Below are 19,868 nucleotides of genomic sequence, written 5' to 3'. Positions count from 1 at the left end.
AGAAGTAGAACATTTATTATACTACTATCTACACCTACTTTGCAATTAGTTAAATCCCTGACCCTGAGGGCCCTTTCATATATCTCCTCTGGCCCCAAATAAGTAGCCCCAGTCACAGTGTATATTTCATTATCACTCTGGTAAACCTTACAAATGTTCAGTTTTTGAAGGCTCAGCCAGAATCTCAGCTTTTGAAATTCAAAAGGACTAAAAAAACTGACCAGCAAAGAAGAGGAACTCTTGGCATTCCTTTAGCGACTGCAACATCGGTACAGTCTTCATACTTCATACTGCAGATTATTTAACAGTAATTGACTGTAGTCTTTAAATTGCACATCAGAGTCCATAATTAAAAGTTAGATCCCGCCTATGAAGAGTATTCCTGGTGTTCTAAAGATGCTAGTGCCACCCACCAAGTCTTGGAGCCATCAAAAGAGCTGGCATTCCTAGAGTTTGCCAGAGAATAAATAAGCCACCAAAAGACTGAAGTTCAACAGATCCTCTGAGGAGCAGGATTCAGCACACACACTGACTTGTGGAAAAGTAGAACACGATTCAGTGAAAGTTACAAGCAAGTAATCTAGGCATTCCCAAGCAGACCCATCCTAAGGTCCAATACGTGCATAACAACAAAGCACACATGCAAAAATTGCTGCAAATATAAATATTACAAAATTTACCTAACTCCATCACCAGCTGCACTCTTGTTACCAATAGCAAGTGGTAACACTAAACAAATGTATGTGATGAGAGCAGGCGCCAGATGTACAAAGGGTTTTAGTGTTTGCCTACCCTGCAAATCGGGTAAATCAGTGGGTGTGCTAACACTAAAACCCTTTCTCTAATGTACTAAACACATACAGTGATTTGGAAATCCTTTTCTGAATCGCTCAAGAGATAATCGCAATTTGGAAGGGGTGTGTTTTTAGAGTGCCTTCTAAATTGTGATTCCATCCAAATTGCATCAATGATTTGCATCTGTAATTCTGGTTACAAACCATTGAAGTTTATGACCGCTAAATTACAATGGTAACTCTTTAGCCAAAGAGAAGGGCTCCCGTATGGACCTATTCCCCTTTGTGAATTATAGAAAAGGTTTCTTGGGGAGCAGTCAGCGGTCCAGATTACTGAACTATGGAAAAGGTTGCTTGGAGAGTAAGCAACAGTCCAAATGACCCTCCAACTCTCCAAGAAACTGTAGGAAAAAGAAAGTTTTTTTTAAGCAGCCCTGTTTTTTTACCAGGAAATTACACTGCTTTATAAAATGTTTATTGATTTATTTAGATACAGTCAGAGACATTGCAGCCTACTGACATTGGAGACCACTATCCCTGTGATTGTATCCAATTGATGTGAGTCGCAATATGTGGCCTACCTAATGAATATTAATAAAGGTCAGTTTGCAACCCAGTCCAATTTCAGAATTATTAAAGCATCTATTATACATTGGATGCTGCGTAAAAGTCAATAATGGCAGCAAAACTGCTTGTCACAAATTTCAACCAGTTGTTGTGGCCTTTATAAAGATTCATCTAGTTGTATGTTGTCATTTTCAAATCTCAGGTATGGAATCCCTGCACTTCAAACAAGTATTATGCCAAAGAGCTGATAAAAGACACCTGAATCCCAGCCAGTAAAGGCAAATAGATGACCAATATGTATGTGAAATGGTTGACTGGACCCATGAGCTTTAGAAAACGATGGTGGCACTGCCATCCTCACCAGAGGTCTAAAGTAGTGGGGCGTATTTACATCTATGTTATTTAACCCCTCCCCTGCTGATGACGGAACCGCTCCGTCATCAGCTGCGGTGGCGCTGTGCTGTTGACAAGGCGGTTCCGTCATGGCCCGCCCGACGCGCCTGCGCGGCGCGGATTCCGCGCCTGCGCTGGGCGTTCTATTGAGTGGGTGGGGCCATGACGGAACTGCTCCGTCATAAGCACAGCGCAACCGACGCTGGTGACGGAGCGGTTCCATCACCAGCATGCGCCCGCCGCATTTCCGCCCCGCCCCCTTAGCACTGCGGCGGAATAGGCGCTGCAGTGAAGGGGTTAACTTGTATGTTTCGGACATAGGTCCAGCCCCCACACTGGCCTTTGTCTCCACCAAGACAAGGGTGCATACCATTAACAATCGTGCAATACACTGACACAATTGCTTTCTGACACAACTAGGAAAGGACTGTAATACACTCTTCAGGCATGTTTTTGACGCTGCTTGCAAGACAGGCTTTACATTTTCCAGGTCAAGTTGTATTATCATACCGATATTCAAGAAAGAAGGTAGAGCAGATCCACAGTGCTACAGGCCTATTTCCCTTATTGAATCAGTAGGTACTGGGAAGAGTAAACTTAGCCAGACTGGCCGACTGGTTAGAGCAACAAAATGTAATTTCCAACTTACAGTCTGGGTTTAGTTCAGGGAAAAGCACCATCGATCAGTGCTGTAACTTGCAGTTGATTATTAGGAGATACACTATACCACACTTAGCCTTTATGGACTTAACATCCGCTTTTGATCAAGTGAATTGGTTCAATGTTGTGGCTTCTGTTAATCAACCTGGGTGTGGATGTAATATAGTTAACTATTTACATGAGCTCTATGTAGACATTACTGCTGCTGTGAGATATTACCAGACATTGAGTCTCTCTTCGCCTATAAAGGTACATAAGGGGGTTGTTAGACAGGGCTGTATATTGGCCCCACTCATTGGGTCATTTTTCAAAAAAGTTAATGCTGGGGCTCTCGTCAGGAGGCAGCTTGCACCTGCCCATTTCTCAGTTTAGCACAGCCTAACACAGAACCAACTAATAACCATGAAAGTGGGTAGAGGGCATAGCGTATTGGCCAGAGCTAGCAACTTTGGAGCTGTGGACCAGGTACGAGTATGGCGTTGACTAATCATCCTGTGATTCTGGGCAAATCCTTAACAGTTGCTCATGAAAAGTGTTGGAATTGATGATTAAGTGCTGGTGCTGAGCCCCGGAAACTACTGGCTCAAATTAAACACTCGCCCCACTTCTATTTACCTTAAATATTAATAACTTGGGGCTAACTTTATGCACACAATCTAACGATATCCCCTGGGTGGGCTCCCAGCAAATTCCTGTGCTCTTTTATGCAGATGACGCAGTGCTGTTAGCGAGGGCAGCAGTAGTTCTCCAGCATCTGCTAAACACTTTCATAGAATTTCAGAACTCGCTGAATTTGAGTACCACCTTTGCTAAATCCCACACAATGGTAATGGGATTGAAAAATAGGAAGTCAGTATGGGGATGGTGCTGTAATAACCAGGTTGTCTGCCTTTTCTTATTGGGTGTTCTGTTCGATGAGAGAGGTTCATGGGTCCCGCTAAGAAAAGCAGAACGTGTACTGATGATAACGGAGCGAACAGTGTATGTCAACCATAAATGCCCCAGGAAATGGACTGATATCTGGACTGCATGGAATAAATATAGGGGCGATATTTGTGAACCCTTACCAGAATCGAAAGAAGAGAACTCGGATGAAGATTGAGGACATACTGGGGGATGGGATGGAAGGGGAGCAGACGAGAGAGAAAGTATATATGGAACTAGAACAGTATTTACTGCACTTTGTTATGATTACGAATGTATACCATCTAATCGCAATACATAATTCTTTGTACGCTGTCACTATTGGCCTTTTGCTGTATAAAACAATAAAAACAGTTTAAAAAAAAAAGAAAAGAAAAGCGGAACAAAATGCTATGTCTAGAGCTGCAGTTGCAGTTCTTGACTTAGCAAACAGATTAGGGTCCAAACCAGTGCCGCCCTCCTGAAAGTCAACAAGGTGAAATGCTTTTCTGTTGCTTGCTTTGGGAGTAACATTTGTGGCTATAAGGATCTGATGGACCTGCAAATAGTGGGGAACAAATTTCTGAGACGTGGGTTATCTGTCCCTCATTCTCTATCCTCCTATGTTGTTCATGAGGAGAGGGGGATGGGGTAAATTTCTTGTTTAGTGGCTTTATCTCCATTGTTGCATTGGATTAGGATCTGGATTAATCCGGATCTGGAGTTGAACCTGACAATAGCTAAAGACTGCCTGTTCTTGGAGCGTGCAAATAGTATTCCTTGGCTCTACCATATTAAGACCCTAGCAGAGAAACCGTGTCGCCACAAATTGTTTGCGTCCTCTATTGGGCTCATTAAGAGAAATCTGATTTGGTAAAGGAAACATTTCTTGACAATTATGTCTGTTGAGATTGAAACAAGAGAGCTCACTAAACCCCCTGTTAGGGCGTACATTTTTGTTAAAAGCGTCCTTCAGTAGAGTCCTAATTAGTGATGACCCTAACACCCTACAATCGCTTCCTTCTAACAAGGTTTAGTTTTAACCTATTACATTGGTTACTTGCCATACCACAGTGGCGAGACAAGGTGAAGGACGGGTCCCCGTACCTAGGGGGTCATTATGATGACGGCCGGACTTAGTCCACCCGCCATCCTACCGGGACTCGGGACAGCCCGCCATAAAGGCGGGGGTCCTGTGAGTGGTATTAGGATGCGGCCGCCACAGTGGCGGCCGCATCCTGCATTTATAACATTGTGGCAGGCGGTGCTCTCTGCACCGCCCGCCATAATGTCATAAATGCATGTATGCATTTGCATACACAATGCAGCAGGCACCGCGCTGTGCCTACTGCATTGTATATGCAAATGCAGGGGGGTACCACAGGTACCCCCAGTGTGCACCCCCACTCCTCCTTCACTTTGGGAGCCCGCAGGGGGCCCCCAAAGTGAAGACCGCATGCCTTTCTGTGGCGGCTTTGCCGCCACGGAAAGGCATTGTTAAATGCCCATCATAATATGGCTGGCGGTGTCTGATAGACACCGCCACCATATTATTCCTTTTCTGCCCCGGCCGCATGGCGACCGGGCGGAAAAACAACGGACGGTCTTTCCGTCTGCCGTGGTCCCCTCGCCATACTAATGTGGCGGGGGGAATTCAGGAGATGATGTCGGGCGGATTGCCCCCGCCAGGCCGGCGGTGGCCACCGCCAGCCTGGCGGGGGCAATCCGCCCGACATCATAATGGTCCCCTTAGTTGTGACAGCTTTTCCCTCCAGGACACAATGCATTTTACGATGTTTTGCAACCCCTTTTGCTCACTGCGACAACGTTACATAGTTCTTTTATTAAGAGGAAAAGGCTTAAGCAGCTATAATTTCTCTCCAGGCGTCACCCAGTCTTCTGAATGTTTTAGTGTTGCATGTTTTCTGGCTGCTGCAGTCTGAAACAGGAAGAGGCGTGCTGTGTAATTATGAGATATTGGCTGTCATGTCGGATTTGTTACTGGGGGAGACGTAGTTATTAGTGATTTCTTTATAGTGCTTGCTTTGGTGATGATTTTAAACTGTTTTTAGATATATACCGTTTTTATGTGTATTTCGATTCTTCCCTTTGTGCTTTTATGGTTTTATTAAACTCAATTAACTATATTCTAGCTCGGACTCACTCTTCAGGCATTTGGAAGAACTGTTAGGACAAATATTTGGAGGTAAATAAAAAATGAAAGTGTTTGTGTTGGTAGTTAGCTGGTTTTTTAATGAGGATCAAAAATACTTAGATGTGTACATCCAGGACAAGCGGATCATATTTAATGTGCTTGCAGGCAGTAAAAGACAGGGTCACTTTATTAATAATAGATATGACACGATTGGTTAGACATTTATCAGGTCCGACCCTGAAGCCTCTGCTGGGTGTAATAAAAGCAAAATGTAAGGCTGTTGTAGAACATGGCTTAGAAGCCTTTTCGGAAGTATTTGGCAACTGGTTGGATGTGACTATGTAAATTATTTCCATACGTGTTCAGTCTGTTAATTTGAAATGTAGAAGTATAAATCTGCCTAGAAATATGATAACAAGCAAAAAATGGTACAGGGATGTTTGTTGCATTTCTGTCATAGTGCTAAGACGTGCCACACATTATGTGGCAGACGTTTTTTGCTAAACATGCAGCGCTGGTTCCCCTGTAATTTTAAATTAAACTGTATATGCTATGGGTCTGCACACTTTCGGATAAGGCCTCATGCCATCATTTTAAAGCAAAAATGTTGCAGAACTTAGGCTAAAATGCTGTGAGGCAGGTCTGCTTTAGTTAGCAATCAAACACCATAGCAGTTTGGCGGCAACATTCATGTTACCAAGTGAAACTGAAGCTTATCTCCTGAGTCCAATAACCTGGAATACCAGTGGTTTGTTTGAGGCTGCGTTTCCACTTTAAACATCAACAAGCATTTGCAATGCCAATCGCATTGCAATCGCAGTGCATCTTAATTTGACCTACCTCCTGAATATTAATGTGGTTGATCGCAATGCAATCGCAGTGGATCTTAATTTGACCTACCTCATGAATATTAATGTGGTTGATCGCAATGCAATCGCAGTGGATCTTAATTTGACCTACCTCATGAATATTAATGTGGTTGATCGCAATGCAATCGCAGTGGATCTTAATTTGACCTACCTCGTGAATATTGATGTGGTTGATCGCAAATTGCGATACTCTAAGATTCGCTGCCATCACTGGCACAATGGCCTGCTGGGTTTAGTAGATCACCATACAATTGGGATTGCTTTTAAATAGATACACCCCATTTTCCATAAAGGAAGTATGTGTTTTAAAAAAAAGGAAACATTTTTAAATCTTTTTTCTGAATGGTCCCATGACCATTGCCTGCTTCCCCCAAAACATTTCTGACAATTCACAAAGTTAAAGGAGACCCCTTCAGTTGCAAAACATTAAAATATACTATCAGAAAGTATTGTTTGTAAGGGATGCCTTAAATTTATCGCTTCCAAATACCAATCCCTAAAGGTTTCCTAAACTCATTTATCAATTCAGCAAAATATTACTGAATCGTTAAATGGGTTTAGTATATGCTAAAAACTCATTTTCTTTTGCAAACCCAGCAATTTACCGAATCGTAAGGTTTGCAACCAGATAATATGCACGCACATCTGGCCACAGACTGCTTGACAGACAGGCTGAGAAGATGCAATTGGCACAAACTGCCGAAAGTCAGTAGAAGCGAGTACTCATTATTCCCTGCCATTGCTGCTGCCTCCGAGTTCAGGAGAAGTAATTACAGTGCCAGGACAAGCCTGGCTGTCAGTTGCTACCCCTGGCCATCCGAAATTAACATCAATGATCAGATATTCAAAACTGGTAAATTAAGCTTCACTTCCACACTGTGTACAATCCCAGTATCTATTTACTCTGTTTTTAAAAATTATGCCAAGAGAAGTGAAAGATCATGACACAGGTATGTTCATTTATGTATATTTATAATGTTTTGAGTGGATTAACAGTGATTTAAAAACAAAGCTACACTGTAAAGGAGGTCTGGAAGGCTTGTAGAAGATATTTTACAATAACTTACCTATGCGGAAAACTACATGCTGTTCTGACGCAAACTATTTCTATTTTTCAGATAATGACTACCAAATTAAAGTACGGATCAGTTTGAAATCAGCACTTGGTGAGGAAGCGGTAAGTAACAACCTAGTAAAAATCCAGATATGAATAATACCTGCTGTACAAAAGAATAAATGGAAACCAGACCAGAAGGATTGATAGGTGGGGAATTCAGTCACAAAGTGAAGTGAGATAGACATATATTTTTCTTTTCTTTGATTTATTGTGTTTTATAAAGCACTAACATGACCCTTTTGGGTGTCAGAGCGCTGTACAACACACGGCAGATAGGTAAGCATATACAAGGGACCATTTCAGGAATCAGAGGGCAGTACATCAAGAGAAATATACATATATATGAGTATAAAAATGGGGTGGAAGAACAAAGGTGAGCAAGTACGGACGAGGGTAGAGGTAAGTAATTTTGATTTGGGCCAGTCCTTTAAAAGAAATATGCAGGGTATCATCGGAGAGGTTGTGTCTTCATTGGAGAAGGAATCTGGATCATTAGCAGCTGTTTCACTTTCCGTTTGATTAGGGCAGGTGAAAGGTTGGATCTAGTCTCAGGGGGAATTGAATTCCAAATTTTAGGGGCGATTCTGGAGAACCAGCGACTGTAGGTCTTCTTTTTTTTAATTTGTGGGGCTTTAGTAGAAGGGAGCCTGTTCTTCTTAAAGTTCTATTCTTGCCTGATAGGATGAGTTTCTTGGCCAGTTAAGTTGGATTGTTGTGGTGAAGAGCTTTGTGAGTAAGGCAAGCAATTTTTAAGTGGATCTTTGCCACATAGGGTAGCCTGTTCAATGTCTTGAGGCCCTGGATGATGTGACTTTTCTTGAGCAAGTAATGAGTCAAGCTGCCATGTTAAAAATTGCCTTCAAAGGTGCCATTTCTGCTTTTGATAGGCTCATGAGGGTGGCACTGACATAATCTAGTTTGGAGAGTACTAGGGCCTGAACTGTTAGCTTGAGATTTTCAGTTGGAATGAAAGGTTTTAATTTCCTAAGCAACTGCAGTTGGTGCATGTGATCCTTCATAAAGAGGTGATTGTCCAAGTCTGTTTCCAGCGATTTTGCTGAGGTTATGATGTGTGGGTACATTTCAGGGCTGTTACATTGGCAAGAAATTCTAAGATGTTGGTAGTGTGGTTGGGAGGAGAGATTTTTTGAGGGCATTGAGTTTTAGTTGGTTGCATGTGAGAGTGCTGATGTCTTCCGGAGAGGCGATTATTAGGTAGAGTTGCGTATCATCATCATACATATCGTATGAGATGTAGGATAATTGGAGAATTTCATTCATGCATTCCATGAGTAGGCTGAAAAGGATGGGGGAGAGTGAAGAACTTTGAGGGATTCTACTTGTGACTGGCATCTGGATGCCTAGAGCGTGGTTGAGCATAACTCTTTGAGCTCTATTGTGTAAGAATGTGGAGAACTATTGTAGTACGGTACCCGATAGGCCCATCCTACTTTCTAGGTGGTTCAGGAGGTTCTCATGTTTAACGGTATCAAATGCAGCTGACAGATCAAGAAGACTAGTAGGCAGGATTCATTCTGGTCTAAGGGCATCATCGACGATGTGGACCAGGGCAGGTCGGTATTGTGACATAACCTGAAAACTGATTGATGTTGGTCAAGGAGTTGGAATTGATCTATGTGGTTAGAAAGCTGTTGACGTACACATCTAGGAGCTTGGCTAGAGAGGAGTTCTTGGCAAAATCGGTAAGAGGACCGTAGTTGTTGGGCTTCGATAGATCAGCCTTGGTGTGTCGGTGATGGATGGGAGCTTTAGAGCAGTTTGGAGTTCGGTGTCAATTTAATTCATTTTCTCAATGAAGAAGGAGGCAAATGGGCGGAGCTAAGTTCGTGGAGGATGAAGGGGGATTGGTTTTCCTACTGGTTTGATTTTTGACAAGGTCAAACTGTTTTTGGAGATTGTATTAAGCATTGTAAAGTTGTAATTTAAAGAAAGATCCCTTGGATCTATTGGAATGCCTATTATAGGTTTGTTTCCTTCTTAGCATCAGTAAATTGAGATTAGTCAGAGAGGGACAGAGTCTCCAAGTTCTTTCAGCTGATTTTAGTGAGCTGCATTCCTTATTAAGGATGTGGTTGAACCAAGGGTTGGACTTCTTGATCTGGATTCTTTTTAATTGTTTGGACGCTATGGCATCCATGATGTCGGACATGGAGTTGATATAATAATCAGTGAGGTCTTGTGTGTCTGAGATGCTAGTGGGTGGAGTTAGAATGTTGTTACTAAGAGTAGCTACCATGGTTGGGTTGATGTCTCTGGTGTTTCTGGTCCAACATTTGGGTTCCACTGGTTGGCCTTTAGAGATATCTACCCTTTCTGTATACAGAAAAGCATGCAGGTGTGGTTTGTCCAATCACATGGTAGGTTTTATTCAATTTAGAGTGTATGCTCCTTTGCTATTATTAGATTGAAGGTTGCCCCTTTATTATGTGTCGGGCTGTTGCAGGCTTGAACCAGGTTGAGGTCGTGGAAAAAAGATTTAAAGCTATTCACCAGAGGGTCACTTGTGACATTCCAGTGAATATTGAAGTTACCAATAAAAATCTGATTATTGTATGAGCTGATGTTGGTAGAGAAGATCTCCATGGTTTGTTCTATGACTAAGTGATTGTCACCAGTAGGGTGTTATATCACGTGCAGCATACACACTGTGTTGTCATTAGTTGAGATATTGAACCCTAGATATTTGCATGAGGACAGAGATTGAATATGAGATAGTTTTATTAAAAGATTGTTTCAGTGAATACAGGCAATGCCCCTAACCAAACGTCCAGCGCGATCCAAATGAATAATATCATAGTTGGTAGTCACTAACATGTCCAGTAAAGGGGATGAGGAGTCAGAAAACCATGATTAAGTTAGTAGTAAGAGTTCCAGATCATGAATAAGGATAAGGTTGGCAATATCGGTAGCATGCTCTCTGCAGATCTGCAATTGAGTAACGCACATTCAAGGTTGGTTTTGTTAACAGTTATGAGTGGATGAGAAATGGGGACTGGTTTGAAGCTGTAGTTAGTGATGGTCCATAAGGTGGATGGGGTCTCTAAGTGAACGGGTGATGATTGTCTGGGTTTTCTGGATTTTCCCAGGGACATGGAGTGATTGATGGGTGCCTGGTTATAGGAGGCGAGTAGGGAGTGGATATTGTTGTTTAATAAGTTGATGACAAATCTATTAAGTCGGGAGGAGAGGTCATGGTTTGGTTTGCAGCTCCAGTTGGGAAAAAGGATTCTAGTATTGGCAGAGAAGATGTTAGTAGGGCGTTTGAGTGAGGGAGTAATTTGGGTCCCATAATGCATTTTTAGACAATTGTGTTCCAGATTAGAGGTAGCATGTATTAGAGTCTGGATGTCTGACCTCATCAAATGTAATTTGTTTTTTAATTCATGGAGCGCAGACCAAATAGTGGAGGTGCTGATGCACTGGTTTGGAGGAGACGTGTGACGGGTTATGGTAGACAGTGGGGTTATTAGTGGTTTGGGGTAGTCCTTGGGTATGGAGAAGGGTTGTTGGTCAAGGACCGTGCAGTGTTGCATGATTCAGGGGTTTTGGTATAAGAAGGATTTGAGTACAGGTGGAGGTAGGTTAAGTACGAATTGAATCCTGTATCGGGATAGTATTTTTGTGGGGGAGTCTAGTGTTTACTAGAGAAGTAGGGGGTTTGTGATTAGTGGGTCATCACCTAGGCGTTTATGGACAGTTTCCTTCGGGGACTCTGTACTAAAATTGGATCTTTGAAGTTGGAATGTAAGTCCTGTCTCCATGATCTCAAACAAGGTTTTAAGGGGCTTGGTGAGAGACCGATTTATCTTGTGCAGACACTCAACACACAAAGTGAAGCCCAAGAGGCCCTCTGGCGCACCCTTGTGATCCTGGAGGACAAACAGATTAATCTTCAACTGAAACAAGAGGACCTTGAAAATAGAAGCTGAAGAAATAACATCCGGATTAATGGGATCCCTTGTGGATTAGAGGGCTCTGATATAATTACCTTTACTGCTGAGCTTTTGTATGTCATCCGTGGAGACCCTGATGCCTCTCCCCCTGCGCTAAACAGAGCACACCGAGTGGTGTCGGCTCCAGGGCACCCTGACACTGTCCTTGATATCTTGACGTGGGTACACTTCTCCACTGAAAAATAGGCACTTTTGTGGGGTTCCTGGAAGAAGGCAGACTTGGTGTTCAGAGACCATACCAATCCAACCTTTGCAGGTCTTGGCACCTACTACACTGCCACACTGCAGGGATTTCAAACCAGTCACCAGCAAGCACCAGGAGCTCAATATTTTCTAAAAACGGGGGCACCCTTGCGCCATCATTTTCCATTGGGAGGGCAAGCGCCGGGTCATTCAATCCATGAAGGAGGCTCAGCGGCTCTTGAATTTGAATCTAGCTTTCCGTGTCTGGCAGTCCCTTACCACCCTGCATGCCCGCCCACAAAACCCTGTGGCCTACATGGGCCATGGTGGCATTCAAGATTGCCTCTAAACACAACAAAGCTTCATGTCCGTGAAATGAAAGACATCATCCAACATCTTCGCAACCTTGAGAGATTCTCATCCCCATCTCCTTCGACTTCTGGGTCGGTCAAGGTCGGGTGGATCCGTCCCAACTCTAAGATCAGCAGAAACTAGTGTCTGCTCAAGCCTACTGGATGTGATGATTTCAGCGCAATAGGGGCCGTTCACAATTGGCTGCACTCCTGTGCCTATCTGGCAGTGTGATGTCAGTGGTCTCCTTAATGCCTCACCTCCCACAACGTCTGGCGGTACTGGCCTACAATGCAGCAGTGCCCACACTATCTCCATGGGCTCTGAACTCGCCCCTCTCATCCTCACACTGCTGCATACCCTGACTAATGCAGACCATGGGGGTCCAGGATACCATGGCCTTTTAGTTGTCACTGAGCCTCCCTCTTAACTCAGACCTTGAGAGAGTGACTTCTCCTTTATGGCTGGTGTGATGTTGCGCTGGCCATGCCTGAACATGGGTCGAATATTTGGGCCCTGTTGGTCTTCTATTGTTTCTTTCTAACCTGACTTTTTCTATTCCTAAGTTGTCTTGCTCTCCGGGGAGGCTCCTGTCTTGCTTATTCCTTACCTGAACAGCCTCTTCTAGCATACTCCCCTACACGGTGGCCAACATACACTGCTGTCTCTGGGCTCATTAACTTGGATGACTCCCCACCCACATACAGATGTTGGCCCTCTGCTTGGGCCTTTATTGCTCCCCCTTTGCTTTTAAGAGGCCTGCAGCCCCTAGTTACCCTCATGCACTCATTCATCTTGCCCACACATACACACCACACCTTGCCTTTCATTTCATTATGGCTTCTACTTTATCCATCAAGTAGCTCACACTTAGTGTGCAGGGTCTAAACACACCCAACAAATGGAGACAGGTATGGTGTTATTTTCTCCTACAGGACCCCTTCATAATTTTTTGCAAGTAACCTATCTCACGCAACAAGTTGTCTCCTGCATTTCTCATCCTAAATATCCTAGCCGACACTGGGCATATCCTCTAAGACGGCTGGGGTTGTAATTCTGTGTGAAGCCAACTTCTGCTCCAAAGTCTTTTGAGTTGGGGGGTGACATTGGCCACTTCTTAAAGATAATTGTGCAAAGAGGCTTAAGACCCCTGACCCTCCTGAACATCTATATCCCCTAATCAGACACAGGATCAATACCTTACAAACCTCCTGCGGGACCATCTCGTGCACAAGGGGGCGACATGGTGGTTGGTGGGGGACTTAACTTGGTTTGGGACTCTGACCTTGACCGTAGCATTACCTCCTTCCAGGGAACTGGGGAAAAGTCCACTGCTCTGAAACGCGATATTAATTAACTGAGTCTAGTAGATGCATGGCGTAATAAGCTTCTAGGGGGCCAAGATTTCTCCTCTTACTTCCAAGTTCATCACTCCTATCCCTGTATTGATTGTTGCTTTCCTACCCATTCCCTCTTACGAGATCTTGACATGGCAACCACTTCAGCTATCTCTGTTTCTGATCTTGCAACCTGGCAGTGGTCTGAATTGGACTTTGGTCCAGGCCTCATCCTGTCTGTGTTGGCATCTCCCCCCACACTTGCTCCGGGACCCTGTTGATGTTGAGGAGATCAAGAAAGGGATAGCGACCTATTTTGATCTCAAAGACACTCTGGCATTTTGGGCTACACACTTTGGGATGGGTTTAAAGCCACCATCAGAGGTACCATCACTTCTATTGCAATACATGGGTTTAAAGTCGCCATCAGAGGTACCATCCCTTCTATTGAATTTGCCAGGGCTCGATATGCACGACTGAGAAGATCCTGACAGATGATATCAAGGCTCTCGAACGTCTTGATCATTTTAATCCATCTAGGCACAACCCACTGCGTCTGGTCCTCCAATTGGGTCAGTTGATGTAAGTTGAGGGCACACCATACTAACAGAGTGGATAGGGCCCTAATCACCCTAAAACAAAGATACCATGGGGCGAATAAGGTGGGGACCCTTTTGGCACGCATACTGCGGCAGCAATGTGCACATACCCACATATCCCAGATACAGATCGGGGAAAGCATCTGGGTCTCATGCTGACCCTCTTTGACACGCTCTCAGCTGAAAAGGATTAACTCCCACTATATCTGAGATGTAGATTTCTCTGATCCCCAGACCTAACAAAGACTCCTTACTCTTCGCTTCTTATCGCCCTATTGCACTCAAACACTGATGCAAAAATCTTTGCTAAAATCCTGGCAAACAAACAGGAGCCCTATCTCCTCGGTCTCATTGACCTATATCAGGTTAGCTTCATTCATAATTGCCAGGGGGCAGATAAAATCCTCCATATTGCTTACCTAGTTGACAAATGTCATTGCCACAACATACCATCCTACCTTCTATCTATAGACTTGGAGAAGCCATTTGATAGAGTCAGCTGTCTCTTCTTGCTTGTGGTACTCGATAAAATTTGCTTAGGGCCAGCGATTGTTACTAGAATAATAGCATCTTATACTTTCCTCATCGCCACAATACATGTCAATAGACACTCTTCTCAGGTTATCCAATTGGAAGGGGTACCAGACAAGGCTGCCCATTTTCACTTTTATTTTTTGCTTTAGCAGTGGAACCCTTGGTAATTACTATCCGTCAAGCAGACGACATAATGAGTATCCCCTTTGGAGGCTGTCCTCACGAGGTTGATATGTTTGCTGATCACCTCCTGCTCATCCTTGCACAGCCCAAGACCACTCCCCCTGTTGTATTTTATTTTTCTCTCTTCAGGACAGGGCACTAAGTCCCTGACTCCTGTAATGGCTGCCAACAACATTTTTCTCGTGTTGCTGGCAGCCAATCAGAGTGCTCACTCCCACATGAGTCTGACTCCTGCAGGAGCGAGATGGTACAAGGCAGATAAAGCTCCCTAGGTCAATCAGAATGCTCTGCTTTAAAATTGTCTCTCCATGAAGCTCTTCCGAGACTCTCGCTGACCCAACAGTCCAGATATGCAATTATTTTTGATCATTAATTAAACTACTGAACCGATTTCCACTAATCCACAAAAAGCACAATCTGCATACCAAGATCAAGGTTCTTGCTAAATTTGGTGTAATGCAGTTCAGCATTTTTTGCTGTAGCCTTGTCTAAAGAAGTCTATGGAAAATGCATGGGGATTATGTGTTTTGGGACCTCCCTTTTTTCTTGGCTCCTGGTTGATGGATCACACTGAAACTCTTCATGCACTAACTAGTCAAACAGTAGCACCTTTTTAGAAAATGTTGTGGAGATTTGTCAAACGGTGCCAAAGTTATTAAGAACACAAAAAACACTTTTCCTATGGAACAACTGGGCCTAACTATAAATACCTAGTGACAACAGCCACTAGGATATATATATATATATATATATATATATATATATATATATATATATATATATATATTCCAAGGATAATCCGGCTGCAAGGCAGGCTCAGCTCGTCCTGAAAACACGGACCCAAGTTTTGTGCAAGGTGGTTTATTCGGTGTTAGTGCTCCCAGCCATCATATATATATACGTCTCCGACGTCTGCTTGCACTGACGGGTTTGCAGACAACAAATAACGCCGACGCCAGTCTTCAATTAAAGTGCTTTTATTTTCTCGTGGTGGTGCAAGTCATCAGACGCGTTTCGGACATTACGTCCTTGCTCACTGATGAGGAGAGTATGAGCCAACGCCATTATATACAAAACATACAGATCGCGCCAAAACTCAGGTATGAACAACAACATAGACATAGGACTATACATTTATAAAGGTAATGCATAATGTTGTTGAGCATGGGCGCCATTTTATATGTTTGTTGCTTGAATACATGCAATTATTTTCTAATAAGGGGTGAACACAGAAAAAATACCTTTACCTCATTGACCCAAAATACTTATAAAGTGCTCAAATGCACGATATTGCACACATATTGAAAAAATTCCACAATTAAAATACATAGAAAAATACGTATTAAAAATGAATATGAGATCAATCATTAGTTGCTTTTTGAGTGGTGTTCAATTAGTAAGTCCGTCAATAACAAATTTCATAAACTGTACAAATACAATGTTATATAGAAATGAAAAGTTTGCTCACATTATTGGACTACTTCAATATATATGTGAAGTATATAACCACTCAAAAGTATTGTGCTGATCTCATAACATTAAAATCTGTGCGGATATGTTGATAATATAGGGCATGATTCTAGGCTAGCATGTATATGTATATAACTAAAGTGGCTGTGCTCATAAGTGCTGAGTGCGAATATGGACATACAACTGTACTGTTGAGTTGTCCTGAAGGCAAAGTGAAGTGAAGTGATGACAAACCATAAATATGGTTTGTGTGAATTAAAAAATATATACCGTTCCATTTCCTATCTACCAATTTGAAATATGGGTATGCAATTATAAGAACAAATGCTAAATACAAAAAGACACTGAACTACAGAGTCCATAGAAATATTATGGTGATGTTTCTTAATGCCAAGATCCCACAAGGGTTATGAGTTGATTATACAGTGTAAACCTGTCCTATTATAGGAAATTGTGGAGATCCTCCCCCATATTTAAACCTCCCAGGGCCTTACTGTTCAACAGAACAATGTACTTTGATTCTAGCTGCCTGAGACGTTTTTCATTGTCTCCACCTCTTTTACTGGGGATGACAGCATCGATGACAAAATACTTCAGGTGGTTAAGGTTCTGGTCATGAACGTTCTGGAAATGCCGAGCTACCGGGTAGCTTTGATCAGCATTAACTATGGCCCTGAGATGTTGCAGAATGCGCATGTGAACTGGTAATTTCGTGCTTCCCACGTATATAAGGTCACAACTACATCTCAAAACATATACCGCCAACTCTGAGCGGCAAGTGTAGTGTGCCTTTAATGCAATGGGCATGTTTTCAAAAGGGCTGGGAAAAGATGTTGTATTTATCCCAAATTTACATGCCCTACACGAGCTACAACGAAAAAACCATTTGCGTGGGGACAGCCAATTTTCATTTTTTAATGTTTCTGGGCTGTTCACCACCAAGTCATTGCGCATCGCGTAAGCACGCTTGTAAGTGATTGTGGGGGTTTTGGGCATAATCTCTTTCAGAACTTGGTCGGTGAGGATGATGGGCCATTGTTGTTTTACCAATTTGGTTATTTGGCGTGCTTGGCGGCTGAACCCTGTTATAAGACGAAAGGTGTTATTGTCACTGTTTGTAGTTATTAGATGTGGGGTTTCTCTATCAGGATCTAGAAGGTCTGTGCGTTCGATGCGGTTGGCTTTGGCCATACATGCATCTCGTTTTTTCTCCTTGTACCCTCTGGCCGTTAGTCTGTTTTTACAATCATGTTGATGTTTATCTCTAAGCTCAGGGGTACTGCAAGCTCTGTGGATCCTTAAGAATTCCCCATAGGGGATAGCAGTGATAGTGTGATGAGGGTGAAAACTATGAGCGTGCAAAATAGTATTGCCTGCTGTGGCTTTTCTATACAGGCTAGTTACTATTTGATTATCAATTATGTTAATCTGCACGTCCAGAAAAGTTGCCTCATATTCGCTTATACTAGCTGTGAACGCTAGGTTCAGTTGATTGTTATTGTCTTCAACAAATTGCTTTGCTTGTTGCATAGTGCCTCGCCATATTATAAAAACATCATCGATGTATCTCCAATATCTAATGACATGGTCTTTCCAAAAGCTGGCATGCTGTACCTTGAGGACATGTTCCTCCCACCACCCCACGTGGAGCCCCGCGTAGGTAGGGGAGAAACATGCCCCCATAGCTACCCCTCTGAGTTGTTTATAGACAATGTTGTTAAATGTAAACACGTTATTATTCAAACATCTGTCTATCATGGTTAGTAGCATTTTGTTATGCTGGTACATTTCTATAGGGCGTTGATCTAAATAATGTTTAACTGCCCTCATGCCGTCGGCATGTGCAATGCTCGTATATAATGTCGTTATATCCATAGTCATTAATAGAAGTTCATCAGACCAAGTGCATTGATTCAAGAGGAACAGAAATTCTGTGGAGTCTTTAATGTATGCTGGTAAGGAAGTCACAAAGTCTTGTAAAAAGAAATCTATATATTTAGATGTGTTCTCAAAAGTGCTGTTAATAGCTGACACTATAGGCCGTCCTGGCACTGGTTGTTGTTGTTTATGCACTTTTGGAATAAAATATATATTTGGCATGATGGGATGTACTTTATGCAAAAATTTGAGTTCGTCCTTGGATAATAAACCATCCCGTTTCCATTGATATAGTTCTTTCTCATATGCCTCTTGAATTTGTTTAGAGATCTTGAAATCAATTTTGGCATAACAGAGTTCATCATTGAGGTGACGGTGGGCTTCCTCTATGTATTCTTGTTTGCCCCAAAGAACAATGTTTCCTCCCTTATCTGATTGGTTAATAATAACTTTATGGTCATTTTTCAATTTCTTCATCAGATTGTTGTATGGTCTCAATTGAGGATTGGGCGCTTTGTATTGTTTCATTGTTCTAATTTGGAGTTTTTTTAGTTCCTCTGTTATTCTGTCAGCATAGATATCAATGGCGTCTCTTGGCATGCTCGGATTAAAGGTTGATGGTGGTTTGAAAGGACTGTTACAAGCACAGTTGATCTCTATATCTTCCGCATCAGCTATAGCTTGTGTGCTGATGACATCGCTGTTTTCAGTTTGTAAGTGATGCATTGATCACATCAAACTTGTATCTTTAGCCTGAAGGATGTTTTTCTTAAGAGACCGGTTGCTTTCAGTGTCTTTTTAGTTGCTGTGCTAGTCTTTATTGCATAATACTTTTTCAATTTGATTTTTCGGATACATTTGAAAATGTCTATTCTGGTGTTACAATAGTTAAAATTACTTTCTGGGCAGTAGGATAAGCCCAATGAAAGCAATTGTTCCTCTGCTTTATCCAATTGAATGTTTGTCAGGTTGATTATAGTATTCTCATTCATTGTTTCTTGTTTCGCCAACATTTCTTTTTCTGTTGTCTTCCTCTTGGTTTGGGCACATTTGCGGCGCTGTCATCGTTTGATGTTTCTCCTCTGCTTGGCAAGGAGCTTTGATTCCCTGAGCGTAAGGTTTGCTTCCTCTGGAGCCTTACATATTCGATCTCCTCCGCCAGTGTTAGTTGGCCCAGATCCCCTCTTTTTGAACCCGGGGTGCTGTCATCGGAGTCGTCCCCACTAGGGACTAGGCTGGTGTCTGATCCAGAGGGATTGGAATCACATGCTTCAACTGCAGTTGGCTGTATTGAATGCTTTGGTTGAATTGCTGTAAGGAAAAAAACAAAGTAAAGCCTACGGAAAAATATCGTATCTATTTAGTTGAAAGATTGGATACCATCAATTGTCCAATCTTGAGTGATTCCTTCTCCACACAAATTAATTGAAGTAATTTTTTCGAGGAGTATCTCCAGAAGGATAACCAAACGCACAGAGCAATACAAAATAAATGTGTAGTTTAACTTTCCCTTTTAATTAAACTACATTGACCCTTAATTATTGGTCTCTCACATTGAACAAACATTGTACACAATTCATATATACACACAAAACACATATTATAGATTTACATATACACACTTTTTTTGGAACCAAACTCACGGTTCGAATGCCCCACTGATTTAAACAAGGATGTCAATGTCTATTTCCTTAACATAACATTCCTTCACATTAGATCACCAAAACAAAACAAACTAAAACGAAGGGAGTGTATGAGGTTTTAACCACTTTTAACCTCTCTCTCAGTAGCACTCTCCTAAATATTTTTTTTTCAAAATGTTCCACAGGTCTCTTGTTTTGGAGTCTTCCAATATGTGTGTCTACGCGTTTCAGCCTCTGTTTGATCCAGGCCTCATCAGG

General features: G+C 42.5%; 1 protein-coding gene across 1 annotated transcript in view; it reads left to right on the top strand.

Moving 5' to 3' along the window:
- The window catches only part of ACE2 (angiotensin converting enzyme 2), a 459,770-nt gene that overhangs the window by 317,102 nt on the left and 122,800 nt on the right, over window positions 1-19,868 (top strand). Inside the window, exon 14 of the mRNA XM_086934340.1 lies at window positions 7,460-7,518. Within this exon, the coding sequence (XP_086790466.1) occupies window positions 7,460-7,518 (59 nt within the window). The remainder of the gene's footprint in view (window positions 1-7,459; window positions 7,519-19,868) is intronic.

The sequence above is a fragment of the Lissotriton vulgaris genome, chromosome 8 (assembly GCF_964263255.1).
Source record: "Lissotriton vulgaris chromosome 8, aLisVul1.2, whole genome shotgun sequence".
Taxonomy (NCBI): Eukaryota; Metazoa; Chordata; class Amphibia; order Caudata; family Salamandridae; genus Lissotriton; species Lissotriton vulgaris.
Note: the sequence above shows the minus strand (reverse complement) of the source record. Positions and strands in the feature narration are given on the sequence as shown.